The 16,738-nt window shown below is 40.8% G+C and overlaps 1 protein-coding gene across 1 annotated transcript; it reads left to right on the top strand.

Annotated features, from left to right (window-relative positions):
- Nucleotides 1–266: 266 nt before the first annotated feature.
- On the top strand, nucleotides 267–14,023 carry Ckmt2 (creatine kinase, mitochondrial 2). Its single transcript, XM_090331051.1, has 8 exons — nucleotides 267–617; nucleotides 2,463–2,661; nucleotides 3,993–4,088; nucleotides 4,864–5,085; nucleotides 7,035–7,151; nucleotides 9,525–9,659; nucleotides 11,197–11,322; nucleotides 13,804–14,023. The coding sequence occupies exons 1-8, from the start codon at nucleotides 466–468 to the stop codon at nucleotides 13,921–13,923; spliced, it is 1,167 nt and encodes a 388-aa protein (XP_090187177.1). The 5' UTR covers nucleotides 267–465; the 3' UTR covers nucleotides 13,924–14,023.
- Nucleotides 14,024–16,738: the final 2,715 nt, after the last annotated feature.

The raw sequence follows: 16,738 nt of genomic DNA, 5'->3' as shown, positions 1-16,738 counted from the left end.
TCTCACAGTTACTTCTCTAGGTGTTAGTTTCTTTTTAATTTGCTTATACTTGGTAATGCTTCTATTCCTCCATCAGTTCTGAAGAGCTCTCTTGGGTATTTCTTTTCAAATAATGACTGATTTTTTTCTATTCTCTTTATCTAAGATTTTAATTAGATATGCACCATTTTAATTAGATACGACCATGGCATTTTTCTGTTATATTTCAGAACTGATATTTTCTATTTCACCGCATAAGCCTCTTATTTCATTGTTAGCATTTTGACCTTAGCACTTGAAGGTCATCTGTCCATAGTTTGCAAAGGAATGTGAAGGACACTAAAAGAAAAAAAAGATAGAAAAAACAAGACAAACTCTAAAGGGGCTGTGGCGCTTAACTTGCCTATTAATGTCTGTGCAATGCCTCAGAGCGGTCCTGACACTTTCTGACGGCTCCTCTGCTTTCCAGGCACTCACCCAAGAAGGATGGCAAGCATCTTCTCTAAGTTGCTAACTGGCCGCAATGCATCTCTCCTACTCACTACACTGGGCACCAGTGCCCTGACCACCGGTTACCTGCTGAACAGGCAGAAGGTGTGTGCTGAGGCGAGGGAACAACATAGGCTATTTCCTGCAAGGTATGTGTCCAAAGCTTTAAATAGCTTCAAATGCCTGCCCGAAATATGTCTTTCTCTACTGGAAACAGGAAGGATACTGCTCCTTGTCTTTCAGGATGACTACGGCAAATTCACTCATCATACCCAGTGACCTGTGGCAAAAACAAGGAACTGTAATATCATTAATTCTGCCTAGAGCTTGAAATCCAGTGGCCTAAAAATAACCATGATAGTTAACGTGTATTGAATGCTTACTTTTTGAAAATATCTGATATTATATACATTAAGCATATCCTTTACTTAAGTGAAATATTAGTCATCTTAGCTTCCTTTTGTGATGAAATGAGTCCATAAAAGGTTAATCAATGAGCTTTCCTAGCATACATGAAGACCTGGGTTCAAGTCCTTGGTACCACTTATATAGAAAAAGCCAGAAGTGATGCTGTGGCTCAAGTGGCAGAGTGTTAGCCTTGAGAAAGCTGAAGGTCAGTTCCCAGGTCCTCAGTTCAAGCCTCAGGACTGGCAAAACAAAAGTTAACTGGTTAGCAGGTTTTGCTGTACTTTGAAAATTAAGCTTTTTGTAAAAACAAAAACAAAACACAAAACCATATAATTGTGTTTAAAATATTGAGTTTAAAGCAGTTAATAAGTGGCTCACGCTTGTAATCCTAGCTACTCAGGAGGCTGAGATCTCAGGATTGCTGTTTACGCCAGAGCAAGGAGAGAAGTCTGTGAAAATTTTATCTGCAGTGAGTAGCCATAAAGCTGGAAGTGGGGCTGTGGCTCAAGTGGTAAAGCACTAACTAGCCTTGAGCAAAAAATGCTTAGGGACAGTGCTGAGGCCCTGAGTTCAAGCCCCAGGACCAGAGCACAATATACATGCTTGTGTGACCTCCCCCTCCCCAACACACACACATTAAGTAATGCCTGAGATCATACAGCTGATTCAAAGGCAAATCTGGGACCATTGGTTCCATACTCCTGCCTCATTCACAGCCGCACTGCACTCTGGAATATAGGACTGATTTTAAGCTTAAGCTTTATAAAACATTTCAGATGGGAAAGGAATTTCCACTTGGAATTTGGCTGTAGGGGTGACATGGCATACAATGAATAGTCTGAGTGACTCCTAAGGATTCCATATAAGTAGGAGTGAGAAACCCACCAATGTGTCTCTCAGGGATATTTTCTGTCTTTGGTGTGAGTCAGCTTCTCTAAGGGAATCAGCAGTAACGAGCATGTACCTCAGAAACTAAGATTGCCTGCATTCAAGCAGGTAAGAGTGATCCTCAGTCTCCCATCCTCGAACCTATATGTATCACAGGAAACAACAGCACCTATTTGTTGTCTTTCTATGTGTATTTTCTGAATGTCTCTTTCCACTAAGTGAAGTCTTAGTTCTCGTGGAGTTTGCCTTTTAGTCTGGACAGGGAAATAAATGAAGACATAGGTAAAAGTTCCATCTGCAGAGTCTCTAGTCTTTCTACTCCAGGCCCAAGAAACCATACTGGGGTTATGACTGCATTTTACTAAAATATATTAATGGGCAGAAAATAAGTCTGCATATGACTTATAGCTCCTAATATTCTGACTTCTTTCACTTTCTCTCCTCTTTATTGTAGTGGGCATCTTGAGGTCTCTATTAGATGGGGGGCTTTTCTTCTGCTGATGGTTATTTTGAAAACTTGGTTTTTGAGTCAGGGTTCCTATTTAGCTCTAGACAACAGTCCTTGTGTCCAGTGACCCAAGAGAGCCTGGTAGAAGAACAAGCAGAAACAGAATCCTCTGAGAAGCCCTCTCCTGGGGCCAGGGGGAAAGTAGGCTCTTCTTGGAGGCTGCTTGCTAGAAACTTCTCTCCTCCCACAGTGCAGACTATCCTGACCTGCGTAAGCACAACAACTGTATGGCTGAATGCCTCACCCCCACCATCTATGCCAAGCTCCGTAACAAGGTGACGCCCAATGGCTATACCCTGGACCAGTGCATCCAGACGGGAGTGGACAATCCTGGCCACCCCTTCATAAAGACTGTGGGCATGGTGGCTGGAGATGAAGAGTCTTATGAGGTAAGAGCACTGGCTGCCGATTTCAGACTGGAGGATGCCCCAGATTGTACACCATCCCAGAAGGCTCCTCTTCTCCATGGGGCCAGCTTTCTGCCCTCTCAGAAATAAATAGCTTCCATAAAGGGAATCTAGATCCCAGAGCACCATCTGGCTTGCTTTCTGGCACAGTGAGCTCTGAAGTTTCCCACAATGCTTCCTTTGCTGCTGCAAACTCTCCTCCTAAAATGAAATGAGTTGCATGGCAGAGCTTTCTGCGTTTGTCAAGAGGATGAGTTGGTCCAGAAGAAGCAAAATAAAGTCTAACAGAATTTATTCACTAGTATAACATTAGGAGCTATCATGCTGTGGCTGAGTTACTGGGTGGGATCAGGTTCTTCATCACTATAGTCTTGGAACTATCTTTCCTATTACTGTAGTCCTGAGCTCACCAAGCCTCTTGGACAAATCTCATGATTATAGTATCTTCATCCTTGATGCAGAAGCATGGGATGGTCTGTTGTTGCCAGAAATCAGCCACATACCCCACTCTCCACACAGCAGCTTCCTCATTATGGTGCAGGCCCACAGTCAGTGTCTTCCTCTTCACTTTCTTCTATGACAGGGAGCTGAGGGCAAGTCCTCAGGGAAGAGAGGACCAGTCTTGAATAAGTAAAGCCAGTGACACACTGACCGTGGTCATACATAGCTCTGGACAAGTTGAGCCCCAGACTAGAATGGTTTCCTTGGAAGGAAAGCCCTTCCCTACATCACACACCCCTCAGCTCCCCAAAACTGTTGGCGACATAGCTTCTCTTCGCATTCTCTTATGTAAATGCTATGTGGGGTTTTTTTGAGTAGCTCTTGCAGAGAACTGGAAAGACTCCCGATCGGGCCTGCCTGCTTCCACATGTTTCTTGTGCTACCTGGTTTCCCCGTGGATTTAGTATGTTACTTTAATTGAACCTTAGAAGCTGAACACAAAACCTGGCAGCTTAGCTTCTAACCTGGAAGCATCTCTTCTTCCACATAGCAGAAACCACAAGGTTTTTCTTTCTCAGTGGCAGTGGCTTTGGCAGATTCCCCAGGGAGGAGGTTAAGAGGTGCTCAGGTGGCTTTCCTTGAGGGGCAAGATGCCCCACTCCACAAGGTTTTATCTGGTATAGGGTATTCTGTTTATTACTAGCCATCAGCCTCCTTTCACGCTCATTTCCTCCATGGTAACATAAAGAATTGCAGCAGAGGGATCAACTCTGGCCATGAAGATAAAAGGGGGGCAAATGGAAAGGAAAAATACTCTTGCACTATTGAATGAGCCATGTAAAGAGGAAACAGAAGCATCTTCTTTCTTGCAGGTGTTTGCTGACCTTTTTGATCCTGTCATCAAACTGAGGCACAATGGCTATGACCCTAGGGTGATGAGGCACCCAACAGATCTGGATGCATCCAAGGTAGAGTCCAGCCTCCCTCTCACCTTCCTGGGAAATTGCTATTCTAGAACATGGGCTCTGGAGAAAGGGTGGGAGCTGTTTCCCTGGGCAGATGTTTCTCAAAGGCTCCACAGCCTCCTAGAACATATTCCCTAGAGAGAGAGTCATAGGAGAAGTTTAAGAAGCCCCTACTTTCCTTTAAAATGCCTCTGTGTGAGGGTTGGTCGCTGAGAACTGGAATACTTTTCTAGAGCAATTCAAACACCTACTGGGGTAAAGGATTCCAGATCTTACTCTATGAAACAGATGCCCTCTTCTCTTCTCTTCTCCTCTCCTCTCCTCTCCTCTCCTCTCCTCTCTTCTTTTCTTTTCTTTTTGTCGTGGGGCTTCAACTCTGGGCCTGGGCACTGTCCCTGAGCTCTTCAGCTCAAGGCTACCCCCCTACCCTTGGAGTCACAGCCCCACTTCCCATTTCCTAGTGGTTGATTGAAGATAAGAGTTTCACAGACTTTAGTTCCCAGGGCTGGATTTGAACAGGGATCCTCAGATCTCAGCCTCCTGAGTAGCTAGGATGACAGGTGTGAGCCACTGTGCCAGCTCAGATGCTCTTTTCTGATCTGAAGACCAGGCTCTAGAATTCAGATGTGTCCAGCAGTTGGTTGTGCTGTTCTGCACAGCCTCTGGGGGTGTCCTGGGAAGCTACAGGGCAGTGGATGGGAACTTCGTACAATTGGATCATGAAAGTGATCTGGGACTAGGCAGTGACCCCGCACCTCTGCTCTGCTCTGCTCTGTAGATCACCCACGGGCAGTTTGATGAGCGCTATGTGCTGTCCTCTCGGGTGCGAACCGGCCGCAGCATCCGCGGGCTGAGCCTGCCACCCGCCTGCACCCGGGCTGAGCGGAGGGAGGTGGAGAACGTGGCCATCACGGCCCTGGAGGGTCTCAAGGGAGATCTAGCTGGTCGCTACTACCGGCTGTCGGATATGACGGAGCATGACCAGCAGCGGCTCATCGACGTGAGTGGCCTGCCTTGGGGAGGGGCTGGACAGCGAGCCCTGACCATGTTGGGCAGCCTTGTCCTGCCAAGGAGACCCTGGCCCTGGTAAGAGACTCTAGCCAGGGTCTCCACTGGATGGGTCCAGGACTGAGACTAGCCTGGGATTTCTACCACCCCAGTGTAAGGTAAAAGGATGTAAACTCTAAGAGTTTCCTTTACAAATCCATGGAGGAGCTTGCTGGGTAAAATTACTGGGTGGTGGTGGAGGGAGGAGGTCCCCGAGGAGCCTCTTGCTTGTTGGCAAATGCAAACTGTCAGGTATGACCATGTTCACCGCATCCAAACGCTCAACATGACCATACCCAAAGAAAAGTGGAGGAAGCTGGGAAAGACTAAGAAAGAAACCACCACTGGCAGGGTCACCCGGACTCTCGTGGGTGACAGCCTCCACAGGCCTGTGCCGTGCATGCCACTTCTGGTGACCTCCAAGCTTCTCTTCTGCACCTAGGCAGACAAAAGTCATGTCCCTAACTCAGTGTTCCCCTGTGCACAGCGAAAATGGGTATTTTTAAAAGGAACTAATTCTCCAAGAAAAAGTAGAAAGAAAATGCCATCGTTTCAAATTCCAGAAAATATGCCCCATTTCAGAATCAGACAGGCCAGCCATCTGGCTTTCAGCTTACTACTCTTCTGGTCCCTATGGCCACACACCAACTGTCTGACTGTCCTACTTGAGAACAAGTGGTAGTGAATCTGATTTCTTATTCACAGGATTGAGCTTTTTCTTGGGAAATGATAGTCTAAAATCCTCTTGGTTCAAGTTTCTAACTTCTCTCACTTCCTACAGGCCCCAGAAAGATTTTCTGACCCATATCCACTCTTCCTCTGAGTAGTCATGTTTCAATATATGGATTGATGGGAGATATGGTACCATATTCCTAGGAAAGATGGCATACTGTACAATCTGTGGAATAGTATAAAGGCAGCCTTCTTGGGTATCCTGGAGGATGAGGTGTGAAATTAGACTCTGCTGCTGTATAGCAGCTTAATAATGGATAGGCAGTTGAATCTCAGTTTACCTATAAGAGATGGGTTATAGTTACCTCAGATGTCTGCTGTGAGGAGTAGAGGGAATAAATTATAAGCACATGAAGAGAACCTGGTCTATGCATTAAGTGAATCATAACTCTTTCAATTTATCGACCTCTACTGTATGTTCTACTACTTTCTGATTACAGGAATAATAGAGGAGCTCCCTGTGCAGAGCTCAGGACAGTGACAAAATGGAACTTGTCAGTGGAGACAGGAGGGAGGGAGGGAGACACTGGGAGAGAGGAGTGAAGGAAGACAGTGTAAGACAGGAAATGTACTCATTGCCTGACTCATTGTAACCCCTCCATACAGGCCCTTTATGGTAATGTAAATTAATATTTTTTAAAGGATAGAAACAAAGATTGTCAGCTGTGCAGTACTGACTTTTCAGGATAGCACCTCCCATTCTTGTTTACTCTGCCATTGCATAGAATTCATTCTAGTGGTAACTACATATTTAATAGTGATTTAAGAATTAAAGATTTCTATCCAAGCTGGGCATGGTAAGATCAGCTCTTGAGGAGCGGAGGCGAGAGGATACCAAGTTCCAGGCCATCTCTGATATATTTTCAAAAATCCATTTGAAGGAAGCCAGTAGTTTTTAACCTTAGCTACCCAGTAAAATCACTTCAAGAGCTCTTCACTTGCCTAGACCATGACCAATAATAATTATTTCAGAATATCAGGAGAACAGGGGCAAATAAAACAGAATCACTAGAGGATGTGAACTAAGCATTAGCATTTTTAAAAAGCTGTTAGCAAGCTCTTGTAGGTAGCCAAGCTATGAACTATGCATTGAAACTTGGTCACTTGGCACTTGAAGTTAAGCCTGATCTCATCAGTTTCTTCTCTTGCTTTGTACCTTCTGGCCTACAGGACCACTTTCTGTTTGATAAGCCAGTGTCCCCTTTACTAACATGTGCAGGGATGGCCCGTGACTGGCCAGATGCCAGGGGAATCTGGTATGGACACAGCATTTTCAACTTGCCGTGTGTGCAGAGGATCTCCTCAGATTGCCTGCTTGTCCTAACCTGAAGTTGCTGTGAACTGCAGTTGACAGCATGCCTGGCTTGAGCTACATGGGGAAGACAAGACTACTTGGGGATGTTGTGTATGAGTCTGTGTGTGTGTGTGTGTGTGTGTGTGTGTGTGTGTGTGTGTGTGTATGTAAGCACATGTGCGCACATGTGAGAGAGAGAGAGAGAGAGAGAGAGAGAGAGAGAGAGAGAGAGAGAGAGAGAGAGAGAGAGAGAGAGAGAGATCTTTACAAATGTGAGCTGGCTTGCATGCATTTTGCATGGTGACAAAAAGACAGTCATTACAAAAAGAATTTGCTTCCCAGAGAGTTTGTTTCATGACATTAAAAAAGAAAATAAAAAATTAATATTGATATCTTAAGAAAAATCCTAGAAGGAAGATTGGACATCCCGTGTGCATATTTTTTGTTATGGCCAAGAGTCCTCAGCCCACTTTGACTCATGTACCTTTGTAGGTTATTCTGACTGTACCCAAGAGATATAGTGAAAGTAATCACTAGCTGCTTCTCAGAGGTCTCCACAGCAAACCTAGGCAAACTCTTTTAGGTATCAACTCTTTGGGGCTGCAAATAAGCCCTCCTTATTTTATTTCAACACCACAAGATTTTGACAGAATCTGTTAGGAGACAAAATACTTGTTAGTGTCATCACTAAATGTTACCATAGTTCAGCTATTTATTTTCATCCTCTCTAAGAAACTAAGGAGATTATATTCTTTATAGACAACAACATGACACCTTTGAGAACTAGAGTTGTCCTTAGTTTTCATTCTACCAAGATAGCATTATTTTGTGGTTCTTGTCCAGGCACAATTAGGAGCTAAGGGCTATCTAGGAAATGAGGAAGGTAAAATGAAGCAATCAAGCTACAGAGGTAATAGGAATTTTTATGTGTTGAGACAAATGCAATGTGTTAATTGCATTTTGTCTCAACACATAAAAATTCCTATTACTCTGTAGCTTGATTGCTTCATTTTACACTTCTCATTTCCTAGATAGCCCCATAGCTCTAATGTGCATGGAAAAAGACAATATGAAAAGAGTGTTGACTATCTGTCGTAGACTAGAAAAATAAGGACAACTTCTAGTTCTCATTACAATAAACTCCCTCTGTTTTCATTGTCAAAAAAGACACTGTGAGGGCTGGGAGTGTGGCTTAGTGGTAGAGAGCATATCTAGCATGTATGAAGGCCTGGGTTCAATTCCTCAGTACTGCATAAACAGAAATAGCCAGAAGTGATGCTATGGCTCAAGTGGTAGAATGCTAACCTTGAACACAAAGAAGCTCAGGGAGAGTGCCCAGGCCCTGAATGCAAGCTCCAGGACTGGCAAAAACAAAACAAAACAACAACAAAAAGAACCACTATGAGCTGGGCACTGGTGACTCATGCCTAGAATCCTAGCTGAGATCTGAGGATCATGGTTCAAAGCTAGCTTGAGCAGGAATGTCCCTAATTTGCTTCTCTCCAGTTAACCATAAGAAAACAGGAAGGGCCACTGTGTTAGCCTTGAATGCAAGGGCTCAGAGACAGTGCCCAGACCCTGAGTTCATGCTCCATGACCACCACATCACCACCACCACCACCAACAACAACAACACTCAAAAGAAACCACTGTTGCAACTTCCAAGAAATAATTAACTTTTTCTGGAGCTCAAAGTGCATTTTTTTGAGTAGGACTTCAGGTTTACGCTTTAGAAAGTTGGTGGTTTATTAGTGCTCTGCTGCTCTCAATGGCCTACCATAGTTTGTGGAGTCTGTAGCTCATTTATTTTTACATTTCCTTTTTTTGTAGACTATATATTCTTTATTTTTGTTAGTTTTTGAGAAAAAGATTTTCATTACATTTTTAAAAAATTTTCTTATTGTCATAGTGATGTATAGCGGGATTACAGTTACATTCATACAGTTCTATTTCTGGCTATTTTAAGCCTAAAGATAGTATAAAATATAATTTGACCACAGACATGGCTGTTGGGAATTTCCACATTCTCCTTGCTGTCTTACCTTGAAAAATAACATCAACTGGCATTTGTTGAGAGATTAATGTCTAGCAGGTAATGTTCAATGTTTTACGAGGTTTATCTGATTTAATTAGATCATTTTAACATTGCAATATTAGATGTATCATTTTATAGTAAGTACTATGAGTCTACTTTAATTTTATTGTGACAAACATGTACTACATATGTTTCTCTCTCTCTCCCTCTCTCTCCTCTCTCTCTCTCTCTCTCTCTCTCTCTCTCTCTCTCTCTCTCTCTCTCTCTCTCTCTCTCTCTCTCTGGTTCTTGAGATGGGCTGAACACTTGTTCACTTTTGGTCTACTTGTAGGTGGAACGACTAATCCAAGAGCGAGGTTGGGAGTTCATGTGGAATGAGCGCCTAGGATACATCCTGACCTGCCCTTCAAACCTTGGAACTGGATTACGAGCTGGTGTCCACGTTAGGATCCCGAAACTCAGCAAGGTAATGCTATGTAGCCAGAGGCCCTGTTGGGTTCCAACAAGATTAGTTCAAATGTAACTGCTTTGTTGAGGGAAAAATATTATGGCCCAATATCTACAATAAGAAGTTAACAAAGGTTAAGTTTGCCTCAAAATACATTTATTTATATTAGTTAGACTAAAAAGCTCAAGACTTGTAAAAAAGAAAAAAAGCTTTTGGTTGCAAGGATAAGGGCTTTGAGCTCCCCAGCCTATGACAAATCAAGCTAGACAAGCTCTTGCTCTACTCTGCTCTTTCCTCTGAGGTTCCTTCCATTTTCACTCTCTCTTTTAGTGCAAGTAGTTCTTAAAGTTGACCATGCCTGAGAATTGCTCTGAAGAGCTTGATCAGATACTGATTCCTATATCTCACTTGTAGAATTTGCATATCTTGCAAATGTCAAGATGATGCTTTAGCTGCTAGGGGACCATGCTTGGAAGGCTATTTAGGGCATTGTCCTTATTTGCATGGTCAGGCCACATGTTCTGGATTATGAAAAAGGGGAAGAGAAAGTACAGGTACAGTCCTGTAAAGATCTAAGGCCAAGGTCTGAGCAAGGCACACATCACTTTTGTTCATTCATTAGCAAGATCTTAGCTGGCAAGATCTAGCACCAGTGCTGGACAAAGTAACAGACTCAAGCGAGCGACTATTAGCTTCTGCCACATTAAATAAAGCAAATCAAATACATCAAAAACAATTTTAGACAGGGTGCTAACTGCTAAAAAAAATATGAGTTTTTATTGAAATCCTAATCCTAAAAAAGATTCTTTCAACTAAGTTAATATTTATCATTTATTGATGACAACTATTATGTAGATGAGTTAAAGTACACCAAAGTTCCCATCAAGATGCAAAAAAAAAAACTGCTGAAGAAGCTAAGAATATAAAATTGAAGTCTTACTGCCCAATTTCAATTACAACTCTGAGTGACTTTGGATAAGGGAATTCTTCTGAGCCTCTGGCTGGTCATTTGTGAAATGGGGTGTGTAGTTTTAGTGTGCGCTCTAAAAATGTGTTGGAAAGTCCATCTCTGGTTTTATATATTTATGATATTTGTAGTTGGGCCTCTGGGAGTTAATTAGGATTAGATGAGATTTCGGGCTCCGTGGTGGAACTGGTGGCTGTACAAGAAGAAGGAGAAAGGCCTAAACTAGCATGCACACTGGCTCTCACCATGCAATGCCCTTGGCCATATTATGATGCAGCAAGAAGGCCATCTCCAGATGCCGAGCAGTTGCCGGCATCAAGCTCTTGGACGTCCCAGTCTCCAGAACCGTGAGCCAAATATGCTATTCCTTTTCTATAAGTTTACCTTGTCTTAGGTATTTTATTATAGAAATAGAAAACGAATTCAAGGGTGAATGCAATTTCATTAGGTGCTATAAGGCTTAAAATGTGAAGTAACCTGCTACAAAGTAAAGAAACGCTTCGTACATGTTAACATACATGATTACTTGTTCATGTATTTTCTCAGTAATTTGCCAGTAATAGTAAGTTAGTTTTGCTCTTCTGCTAGGATCCACGGTTTTCTAAGATCCTGGAGAACCTGAGGCTCCAAAAGCGTGGTACAGGTGGTGTGGACACTGCAGCCGTGGCAGATGTATATGACATTTCCAACATAGATCGGATTGGCAGATCAGAGGTAATGTCTCTCTCACTTCCCTTACATGGGCTAATAAAAGCAATAAAAGAGAGAAGAAACAGAGAGGTAGCCTCAACAGTCTCATTCTATGCACAGCTATCTAGTTTTCCTGTTTCCCATTGAGTTCTGAGTTCTTTTAGCTATTCAAGTCTCAGAATTACTCTTCCATGGTAAATGATGCATAAAGGCAAACAAAACGCCTTGGTCAGAGAACTCACGGGCAAGAAAAGGGATTCACAGTTAAGTTGTTGTCATTGACTGACGCCACAAGCTACTCCAGCAGTCTTTATCAGTAGGAGTGCTGTTATGCTAAAGGACAGCAGCATTTTTTTTTTTAATCAGTCTGGAGTCAGAAAACATATGAGCTAACCTTTTGAAGGTAGGATATGTGAAATTCTCATCGAATTTCTCTTAGGTCCTTGATTGTTTCTCAAATTTTAATTTTAGGGTTAAGATAAATGTAAGGTTTATACTACTTACATATAGTTGTATTTACAGAACAATGCTGAGGGAATCTGTGAATACATAGGATGAATAGAATTCATTGATACATGTAGAACTAGAGTGAAGAATGAGATGAGACTTAAAGAACTCATTGGAGGAATAATCAACTGAATGCTATGTAAATTCATTAAATTATCCCAGTAAATGATACCGAGCCTGGATGTCAGGGCTGCTGATCAGAAGACTACACATGGAGAGAACCACTGTTAAAGGGTGTTGCACTATTTACATGGCCATCATCAAACTGCAATTTATAGTTTCATTGTAAGTTACTAAGTGATCATTATAAAAACTGAAATGATACCAACTGTTTTATTTTTTTTAAAAAAAACTAGTTAGTCCAAACTAGCTCCTTTTTCCCCTTCAATTTTGGCAGTGCTAGTTTGAACTCAGGACTCCAGGCTTGCCAGGCTTATACTCTACCACTTGAGCCAGGCTTCCCGCTCTTTTTTTCTGGTTATTTAGAAATGGAATCTCATGAACTTTTCTGTATTGGCTGACCTGCTGAGGAGCTGGAATTATAGACATGAACCACTGCCTAGCTTTAAACTGTCATTTTTAAAATAATTATTCAGGAAACTTTTAAGAACTGTTATTATAGCATATGTTTGGAATTATAACATTTTCTCTAAAAATAATTTCCTTCAAAAACGTGATTTTTTGACTAGGGAGTAGCTCAGTGGTAGAACACTTGCCTACACCAAAACAAACAGACAAACAGACCTTGTCATCCAAAGGAATGATTTTTAATAACAGCATAGTAAAAATAGTCCTATTCAATGTCTTCCTAATTGATTTTTTATTTGATCATCTCTATACATGCCTAATCAGAACTTTGAGTATTTAGATGGGATACATTTTTATAAAAGAATTATTGGATTATAAACCAGAGGTCTCTAATTGCCAAGTTTCCTGTAAGATTTATACCAAGATAGAGTTCCTTTTGCAGCAACCTTGAAACCCAATTCACCACACCCTGACCAGCCATGGAAGGGATCATTTGGAAAAGCCCCAAAATCAAAGGATAATTGGTAAAGGCATGCTATTCAACCCAGCCTTTTCTTAGGGCTTCAATCTCTTACATGTGAGAAGAGATAGAGATGAAATTAGATTCTAGCATGCCCGAAGTTTTTTCAGTTCAGACGTTCAATTATCCCTTCCATCCTTACTGCTCATTCTTAAGTGATAGCGTGTATATTTTTTATATTACCTGGAATTAGCTTGTTACTTTAGTATATTAGTTTAGATTTCCTCAGCAGTAGTGAAACTAATTTGTTTAGGTGGCAAATACCCACAGGGGAAATGCATGAATATACATACTTTAGCTTTAAAAAAACAAATATTTAAAATCAAAGTTCTAATTTTTCTTTTAAGGACAGTAATTTTCTAGCATACCTTAATGTAATTTGTTAAATATCCTTTAGGTAATAAATTTGTCTGTCACAGTACAAACTTAGCTTGGTCATCAGACATTTGATTTTAAGAAATTTTTCAGGAGAATACACGATGTATAAATGATACCTAAACTAATATAGCCAGTGCTCACATATTGTAGCAACAGGTCAGAATTAAGATCCAAAGAACAAAAAGAATGTATCATTGTACACTCCTTTTACTTTCAGACACATTCTTATATTTTATAGTAGAAACTGTTGAGAAACAAATTCATATGAGATTAAGCTCCAATAGTTTACATATATATGTATATACATGTATTTATTCTCATATACAAAGTAGCAACTCCATCTTCATTAAAGAAAACCTCAGAGACTCTATTGTGATAGCTCTGCTTTCCATCTCTTACCGAAATCTTCAGACCACTCTTCTCCCATAATTCTTTAGATAAGTAGAAGGAAAAGATAGCTACAAAGTCTAGCCGAATGGCAAGTTCTCATTTATCACAGCAATTCTCTTGTTTATCAGTGCTGTGCAGTTGTTTTCTGTCCAAATTAATTATTCCTCCTTTTCACTGTCAAGGTTGAACTTGTGCAGATAGTCATCGATGGAGTCAACTACCTGGTGGATTGTGAAAAGAAGCTGGAGAGAGGTCAAGACATTAAAGTGCCACCACCTCTGCCTCAGTTTAGCAAGAAGTGAACTTTCCCCCTCCTAATTTACAAATTGCCTGTCTGCTGGTATGACAGACATAAAGAAGTCTCTACTCTGAGAGTTTTTGTAGACTTGAAAAAAATGTAAAATTGCCTAACTTTACAATAAAACTCTCCTTAATAACTTTGGTTTATTTCACTGGCATTTAAATTCTATTAAGAGGAGCAATCATAAGGATCATGAAGCAAAAACACTTTGAGGAAATGATGAAACTAATATTTTGAAGACCACTTAGATATACATGGAAACAAACTTTTAACTATCTTGCCTTTTAATAAATCCCTATGGAGCACAATATCTCTTGCAAGTGTAGAAATGAACAAAGATGACACACAGGACAGAGGCTATCCATTCAAAACATTCGAGAGAATCTCTGCTTTAGGCAGAGATTCACCAACAGGCAGGGGTGTGGGGAAATTTTAAGGATGAAAAAGGTAACACTCAAATTATACTCTGGTTGGGATATAAGCACAGAAGGCTGGAGGAGGTCTAACTAGAAGCAGCATATTCCATGTGGTAAATTTGGAAAAACTATTTAACTTTGATTAGTCCAAAGTTAGAAACAAGAACATTTATGGGATCCAGAAATCCTTGACCATTCTGGGTTAATGACTGGACTGATTTTCTGGACTGGTTATTGCAGACTGTGGTTTGGCTTCCTGGATTGGTTGCTTTAGAAATTGGTTGCAAGAGTACTGTTGTAATCTGTAGTCTTAGCCATTGTCCATTTGTATACTAGTCCCTCAAAAACAATTCAAAATTATATGTTTAAAATGCTCAATTGTTTCTAGTATAATTTGAGAGACAAATTCTTCCCTCAGATTATGATCCTTATCTTGCCTCTTGTGATCCTTTTCCATACATCCTTGATGTCTGTAAGCTGAAGAGATGTGAAAGATGTGGGAGTGACTAATCAACCAATGTAATCAACCAGTGTAACTAATCAACTAACCAACTAATCACCTACTCCTCACAAGTTACAAAACTGCTCCACACACAAAAGAAAAATATTAGCTTGAACTTCAGAAGTAAGATCAAGTTCTGAATTCTACAGTAAGTGAGCACTGTTGGAACTACAGTTAAAATAAAGCAGGGCTGTACTGACTTCCTGCTACCTGGAGACAAGTGAAATATAAATAATGCAAGTGTGCTGGTACTAATAGACTAATAGTTTGGAGTGACAAATTGGTATGTGGTAGAAATTCAGAAGAAACTGAACCAATGTAATTGAGGATACCATACCAAGTACTGTGAATGGAGGCAGTAGAGGAATATATATATATGTATATATATATAATTTTTAGAGGACTATTTTTGCCAGTTCTGGCTTAAAACCAGGGCCTGAGCACTGTCCTTGGGCTTTTTTCAAGGCTAGAGCTCTACCACTTGAGCCACAACACCACTTGTGGCTTTTTTTCTATGTATGTGGTACCAAGTAATCAAACCCAGGTCTTTGTGCATGCTAGGTAAGAACTCTACCACTAGGCCCAACTCCCAGCCCTAGAAGACTTTTTTTTTGCCAGTCCTGGGCTTGGGCTCAGGGCCTGAGCACTGTCCCTGGATTTTCTCAAGGCTAGGGCTCTACCACTTGAGCCACAGCACCACTTCTGGATTTTTGCTATATATGTGGTACAGAGGAATCGAACCCAGGTCTTCATGCATGCTAGGCAAGCACTCTACCACTAGGAAAAACTCCTGGCTCCTAGAAGACTATTTTTAACTAATGTCTGAAGGCAAAAGAAGAATCGCAACCTCTGACAATGGCTGATTTATTTTTCGGGGTGTAGAGAGCGAGAGGGTGGGGGAGACTGTGATTCCCTTTTAAGCACATTAACTGTAGTGCTGCTGAAATACAGCTCCAATTCTCCTACATTGAATGGGACATTGAATGACTCAATCTCTAGGACCCTAAAGCTCCTCTCTATATAGTAAAAATAATTATACCAGCTGTTCAATGGATAAATCTCATTTGTATTTATTTGAAAAGTTCATTTATAAGTGCTCAATATATAATAAGCTTAATACATGTATTTGCTGATATAATAAAAAGAAAGAAAATACTAGTATATCAGTCTTTCTCAGAACAACAGCCCCTTAAGCCAAGTCAACAAGATTGATGACCTGTGAAATGTCTTATGGTCTAAGTGGTAAATGAAGGAAAATTCATTCAGCAAAAGAAATAAAAAATGATAGCAATTGGGCATCAGGACATGCTTCAGCAATCCCAGCTACTTGAAGGTGGAACTAGCAGGATTGTGGTCTGAGACTAGCTCAGGCAAAAGAAGCTAACAAAAAATATATATTTTTAAAAAACAGGGTATAGTAATACATACCTGTAACCACATCTATTTGGAAGGCATAGTTCAATGTTAGCCACAGTAAAAGCTTGAGACCCTACAGAAAAAATAACTGAAGTAAAAAGGGTTGGCCATAGCTCAAATAAAAGAATACGTGGTGCTGAGTTCTAAGCCAATAATAATAATAATAACAACAACAATGTACCCAATTTAAAGTAGTACAAATAAATGTATATACAATATACCAGGTAACAAAGTCAGACACAGTAATGATATGAGATTAACCAACAGGCAAAAAAAGAGAAGACAGAAATAATGTAGTACATTAAGAACAACAATCACACAAGATAAAGCTCTTGTTTCCATATCCTAGATATCCTTTTAGTCTCATCCTATGTGACCTTATGTACCTGGGTTTTGAGTTATTGTAATCCTTTGTTAGGAGAGTCCTAGATGTGTAGTAATCATTACAAATGAGGGAATGACATTGCTCTATTTGTAAGGAA

The sequence above is a fragment of the Megascapheus bottae genome, chromosome 4 (genome assembly GCF_031878675.1).
Source record: "Megascapheus bottae isolate mThoBot1 chromosome 4, mThoBot2.hap1, whole genome shotgun sequence".
Lineage (NCBI taxonomy): Eukaryota > Metazoa > Chordata > Mammalia > Rodentia > Geomyidae > Megascapheus > Megascapheus bottae.
Note: the sequence above shows the minus strand (reverse complement) of the source record. Positions and strands in the feature narration are given on the sequence as shown.

Excerpts from the sequence above, each read along its gene's own strand:
- Ckmt2 (XM_090331051.1), top strand. The coding sequence starts at position 466 with ATGGCAAGCATCTTCTCTAAGTTGCTAACTGGCCGCAATGCATCTCTC. Across the intron at positions 618-2,462 it reads CATAGGCTATTTCCTGCAAG|TGCAGACTATCCTGACCTGC; the intron begins GTATGTGTCCAA and ends CTCCTCCCACAG. Across the intron at positions 2,662-3,992 it reads GAGATGAAGAGTCTTATGAG|GTGTTTGCTGACCTTTTTGA; the intron begins GTAAGAGCACTG and ends TCTTTCTTGCAG.